At 46.8% G+C, this 6000-nt stretch overlaps 1 protein-coding gene across 2 annotated transcripts in view; it reads left to right on the top strand.

Moving 5' to 3' along the window:
• Positions 1-6000, top strand: part of FAM149A (family with sequence similarity 149 member A) — a 42922-nt gene that overhangs the window by 8149 nt on the left and 28773 nt on the right. The window contains exon 1 of one of the 2 annotated variants that reach the window (XM_024759927.1): positions 5600-6000. The exons of the other annotated variant lie outside the window; for it this stretch is intronic. Within the exon in view, the coding sequence (XP_024615695.1) occupies positions 5600-6000 (401 nt within the window). Of the gene's footprint in view, positions 1-5599 lie in introns of those variants that run through there. 2 annotated transcript variants of the gene reach the window in all.

Here is a 6000-nt window from a genome sequence, read left to right on the forward strand (position 1 = left end):
ACCCCGTGCCATGGCTGTTCCTTCAACTGAGCGCTGCACACCAAGGGCTCTGTCTGTGAGAGAAATCCCGGCGCTTGGTGTCCTCATGACACGGAGTTTTGCATGCAGGTCGACTTAAAATGTACCTCTTGTTTACATAATTTAAAAGCATAATGTTGCCAAACTTTGGAAATGTTAATGTTCAAACTGAAAATCTCCACTACCTGTAACTTCCCCTCTGGATCAGTATGGTTTATGATCCCAGCCAGTGGTTTGATCTGTTCCAGTGTAATTTCCATGAGCTCTGCCTCAACTGGAGAACTAGTATTTGTGAATTTTTTGTACATAAGTGTCTGTTACAAATATTTTAGCAAACACTTTCTATTTCTCTGGCTTGTGCATATCTTGGCTGGCATTACAGAAAAATAGTGCAAACGTTATTCCCTTACTGGGAAACTTTTTAATTTTTCTCTCATTAATCTATCTTTTGTCAGTCTTTTTCAGGGCCCAGCCAATGAACCTAAATTTTCTTCCTTTCCTACAATTGCAAAAATTTTTTAGAACTCTTAACCAGTTATGAAGTTTTCCTCTCTGTCCCTTTTTTGGAGCATCTTAGTTTGTGAAATGTTTTTCATGAAGAGTCAAGGATTTTTACTCTTTTTCTCCCCAGCAATTACCTTGCTTCTGTGAATTTTTTCAGATTTCAATTTACTGGTTTTTCATAAGACTGACACGTATTGTGGAACACCAGTTCATGTGCCTGATGCAGAGTAAGGCCAAACAATCTGCAACGTTGGAGTCTGGAACAGAGAAAGGTTTACTGCAAGGTCAAGCAAGGAGAACAGGTGGGTCATGCTCAAAAAACCCGAACTCCCCAATGGTTTTCAGGAAAAAGGTTTTATAGGCAAAAGTTAGGGTGAGGGCTGCAGGGTGTGCAACTTTCTTCTGATTGGTTGGTGGTGAGGTAACAGGGAGGTCTTCCAAGACTCAGCCAGAAGTTACCATCCTCCACGTGGATGAGGGCCTTAGCTCCTGCAGAAGAACTCAAAGATATTGTTATGTGTATCCCTTGAGGAGGAGCCAGGACCCTGCTTTAATGGCTGCACTATTGTTTCTTGATTGTTCCTCCTTTGTTTCTGCACTCCCTCACTTCCCCCATTAGTAACTGTTTGAATCAGCCTTTTGGAACCCAGGGAAGGTCTAGGAGGCTGAAGAAACCTTTTCCTACAAACAAGAAACAGGGGACATGGAAGGATTTGTACCCAGGAGGACCCTACAGGGTCCTGTTCTGTTTCATAAGTCTTGCACACCAGTTATTATGTGCTAAAACTGATGCTTTATTCTGAATCAAACTCTCAAGCACAAGGCTGCTGTGTACCTCCAAGTTCTCTTTAAGCACAAACTTGGACGTGCAGACCCTTGAAGTGGACAGAGATCTGCTGATGAGACCTAATGCCATTGAGCTCGGCAGCCCTACTGCACGCACGGATTTCCTGTGCTCGGCTGGAGGGCGACGCAGCCCAGGAAGGATCAGGGCACAGCTTCAGGTGGCGGCTGCCTGAGCCCTGGGCTTCATTTGTGTGTGATAAAGAGCATCCTTTTGATGTAACCTGGTGTCACATGTGATGAAAACTAACATCTACTGAGAGCTTACCCTGTGCTAGACTCTGTTCCAGTTCCCAAGCATGTATCAATTAATGTAACTATCAAAGTCCCATTTTATTTGAGATAGGAACTGTTATCACCCCTGGATTACAGGTGAGGAAACTAAGGAACACAGAGAGACTTGGTTGTTGGCCAGTAGCAGAGATAATATGAACCTAGGAAGTCCAGCTCCAGAGGCTCCCATACCGTACCGTCTTTGTCAAGGTGCTTAGTAAATATTTGTTGAATCAGCAAATACCTCTCCTTGTCCAGAAGTTTAGTGTTTTATTTTAATAATAAAATTTGATAGTACTTTTCTTTATAGAATATTGGCCTTGGTGTCATGCTCAGTGAGACAATTTAAATCCCTAAACAGATTAATTCCTCAGGTTATTTGTTTTAACTTTCAGGTTTTCAAAACATAACATTTCTTCATAGCAACATGGCCATCACTTCCTAATACTTTCTCAATGATGTAGCCAGGCATTATTATACACATCAGAAAACCAGTTCATTAAATTGTTAATTGATCAATGTAAGCATAAGAGTTTTATCACATAAAACATGGCTGAGACATTTCTAATAAAGTCCGTCTAAAATCAACTCTGCCAAAGTTAGAAACAATGATTTACTGCATTTACTTTCATTTCCTTACTCTGCCTGAGCCAGACCATCGTGGTACATCACCTGGGGCTCATGTTTTGAGAATGGCATGCTACAGGTAATTAACAGAAAAGCCTGATAGCATCTAACATCTGTCTGAAAGCCTGTTGATGGATGAACAATGGGTATAAAAGACCTAGCATCTTGTGAAGAATTGTTTATCATGTTTGTAATTATCGGTCATTTTCAAAGGACCCTCAAACAAAAGGATCAATCATTCATCCATTGTGCATTCTTCATGAAGCTGGCTGACCAGAAGTTTACATCCACTGTTTAACCCACAATGATATTGTTCCCCATCCTTTTTATATTTTCTGTCATCCTCCCTGTAGATTTTTTTTTCTGCCACACAGCGTGGCACACGGGATCTTAGTTCTCCAACCAGGGATCGAAACCTTACCCCCTTCAGTGGAAGCACGGAGTCTTTTTTTTTTTTTTAACATCTTTATTGGAGTATAATTGCTTTACAATGGTGTGTTAGTTGCTGCTGTATAGCAAACTGAATCAGCTATATGTATACATATATCCCCATTTCCCCTCCCTCTTGTGTCTCCCTCCCACCTTCCCTATCCCACCCCTCTAGGTGGTCACAAAGCACCAAGCTGATCTCCCTGTGCCATGTGACTGCTTCCCACTAGCTATCTATTTTACATTTGGTAGTGTATATATGTCCATGCCACTCTCTCACTTCGTCCCAGCTGACCCCTCCCCCTCCCTGTGTCCTCAAGTCCATTCTCTGCGTCTGCGTCTTTATTCCTGTCCTGCCCCTAGGCTCTTCAGAGCCACTTTTTTTTTTTTTAGATTCCATATATATGTGTTAGCATACAGTATTTTTCTCTTTCTGACTTACTTCATTCTGTATGACAGACTCTAGGTCCATCCACCTCACTACAAAGAACTCAATTTCGTTTCTTTTTATGGCTGAGTAATATTCCATTGTATATATGTGCCACATCTTCTTTATCCATTCATCTGTCAATGGACAATTAGGTTGCTGCCATGTCCTGGCTATTGTGAATAGAGCTGCAATGAACATTGTGGTGCATGACTCTTTTTGAATGATGGTTTTCTCAGGGTACATGCCCAGTAGTGGGATTGCTGGGTCATATGGTAGTTCTATTTTTATTTTTTTAAGGAACCTCCATACTGTTCTCCATAGTGGCTGTATCAGTTTACATTCCCACTAACAGTGCAAGAGGGTTCCCTTTTCTCCACACCCTCTCCAGCATTTATTGTTTGTAGATTTTTTGATATGGCCATTCTGACCGGGGGAAGCATGGAGTCTTAACCCCTGGACAGCCCAGGGAGTTCCCCTCCCTTCAGATATTTTTAGACAATTATGATAATTATTTTAATTTGTACCAGCTTTTTAGAGCCAAATATACCCACTGAAGACTTTCATAGAGGTACCAGGAAGATTCTATGATCTTCAAATATTAATTACTACCCCAATAGTGTATTTGTTTTCTAGGGCTGCTATAACAAAGTGTCGCAAACTGGGTGGCTTAAAACAACAGAAATGTATTTGTCATAGTTCTGGAAACTGTAAGTCCGATATCAGATGTCCGCAGAGCCTCGCTCCCTCTGAAACCTGTAGGGAAGGCCCTTCCTTACGTCTTCCTGACTTCGGGTGGTGGCCTTCAAAGATTGACATGCCTGGGCCTACAGCTGCATCACTCCAACCTCTGCCTCTGTCATTATGTGGTGTCCTCCCTGGGTGTCTGCATTCAAATTTCTCTCTTCTTAAGGATATTGGATTAGGGCCCATGCTTATGACCTTGTCTTATGTTGATTTTATCTGTAAAGATCCTATTTCCAAATAAGGTTACATTCACACAGACTGGGAGTTAGGATTTCATCATATCTTTATGGGGAACACAATTCAGCCCGTAACAGATAGGATACATGCAAACACACCTCAGAGACAGACTGCTTTCAAGGCTGGGATTTGCAAGAGGAGGAGCTTTTCTGCAGCCTTCTTGACAGTATCTGCCTACTTAAAGAAAATCCTGTGCGTAGAGGGAAGTGGTTAGTAATGAAAGCATAGAAATATCTAAAGTTAGAGAGCTGAAGACAGGTGGGTGAATCCCGCACTGTTCATGTAGGGTTGGTTGCTCTTCCAAGGTGGAGGAGGGTGATTTGCTCCTATGGTTACTGCCCTCTGTATATGAAATATATATCATATATATGACCCACTCCCCTTGCTTTGATTCTGTGCTCACCTAACAATCTTCCAACTTAATTTGACCTCAACAGGGATCCCTCCCCTAGGGAAAGAGCAGAGGACAACACTGCAGTTATTAGTTAACACATTTGAGTTGGGGCTTATGCATCAGTGTTTTTGAGTCATGTTGGTGGGGCTCCATCCTAAGAGGCTCGTCAGCTATGAAGGTCCTGGGCCTGTAAAATCAGGAGCCCTGAGACATGGCAGCAGACAAGGGCTGCTCCCAAGGAACTGGGTGAGCTGAACCAAGCTTCACTCAACAATGACCCTTTTTGCTGCCTGTCTCTTCAGGTTAAATTACATACATATGTTCAGAATCAATCAGATGATTAGCAGCTTAAACCTGAAATCTCATACCCCAGAAATTATCTGAATACATGTTTTTATTAACCTTCCCTCCTATCAGAGAGCTGGCCATGGTTCCTTTGGTTTTGTCAGATTGGGTAAGTCCCAGATCTTTTGGAATCAGGGTTATCGTTCCCAGGTTTATGGTCAAATTCCTCACCATCAGCCCAGAGTTCTGCGAATCTGGTGAAGCTCTAAGGGTGATGGAGAAATTAGAGAGTGTTCCTTTAAGGCACGGATCAAGGAGGGGACCAGGTGTCCGTTGTAGACGCAGCCTCAGGCTGCAGTCTGGGGCCCAATTAGCGGTGAGCTAAGCAGGGTTTTTGTTTAGCTTAGCAACGGCCTGCGCGGTCCCGGGGGCCCGTCGGGGTATCTGCGGCGGGCGGAGGCCCGGGCCTCTATCCTCAGCTCGCGGTGGCGCTGGAAGCTGCAGAAGTCGCCTCCGTGGGCTCCCGGACCCCTGGCCCTCGGGGTCTCGCAGCACTAGGGCAGAGAAGGGACTGCTCCCCGCGTCGGGGAAGGTCCGGCCGAGCGGGGCCGAGCGCCCGGCGGGGATCCTCCGCGTGGAGAGAGCACCAGAGGCTCCCGGGGTGCGCGGCTTGAGGGGACCCCACGACCCCCGTCCCCGCCCTGGGCCGCCTCGTCGCCATCCCTACGGGCGGCGGTGGATGGAGCCCCGCAGCCCGGCTCCCCGCGGGTTTGAGGTTCGGGCAGCAGCCAGGACAGCATTTCCAAGGCCAGGACATGAAGGTCGCTGTGTTGGACCTTGGGTCTCTCTTTGCCAAAATCTTCAAGACCTCTACGGCGCCCGCGGCGGTTCCCTCGCCGGTCGCCTCCTCCAGCCACTCGCGAGGCGCAGCCACCGCAGGGCCGGCGGGCATCGGGGCGGGCACCTGGCTTGGCACGGCCCCGCCCTTGACCCTCTTTCCAGCCCTGGCGCCCGACTCCCGCTCCGGTTCGCGGAGGGCGCCAGCCCTGCAGCAGCCGACACCCGCCCCGCTCCGTCCTCTGCTCGCCGCCTCCCACCGCCGGGTCTCGGTCGCGAGCCGCACGGCAGAAGCGGGAGGGACGCCCCTCTGGCTGCCCAGTAGCCCGAGAGCAGCCAAAGTCCGGTCCTCGCCCCCGCCTCTGCCCGCCCCCCCCTC

Source organism: Neophocaena asiaeorientalis, unplaced genomic scaffold, assembly GCF_003031525.2.
Source record: "Neophocaena asiaeorientalis asiaeorientalis breed wild unplaced genomic scaffold, Neophocaena_asiaeorientalis_V1.1 scaffold521, whole genome shotgun sequence".
In the NCBI taxonomy this organism is placed as follows: Eukaryota; Metazoa; Chordata; class Mammalia; order Artiodactyla; family Phocoenidae; genus Neophocaena; species Neophocaena asiaeorientalis.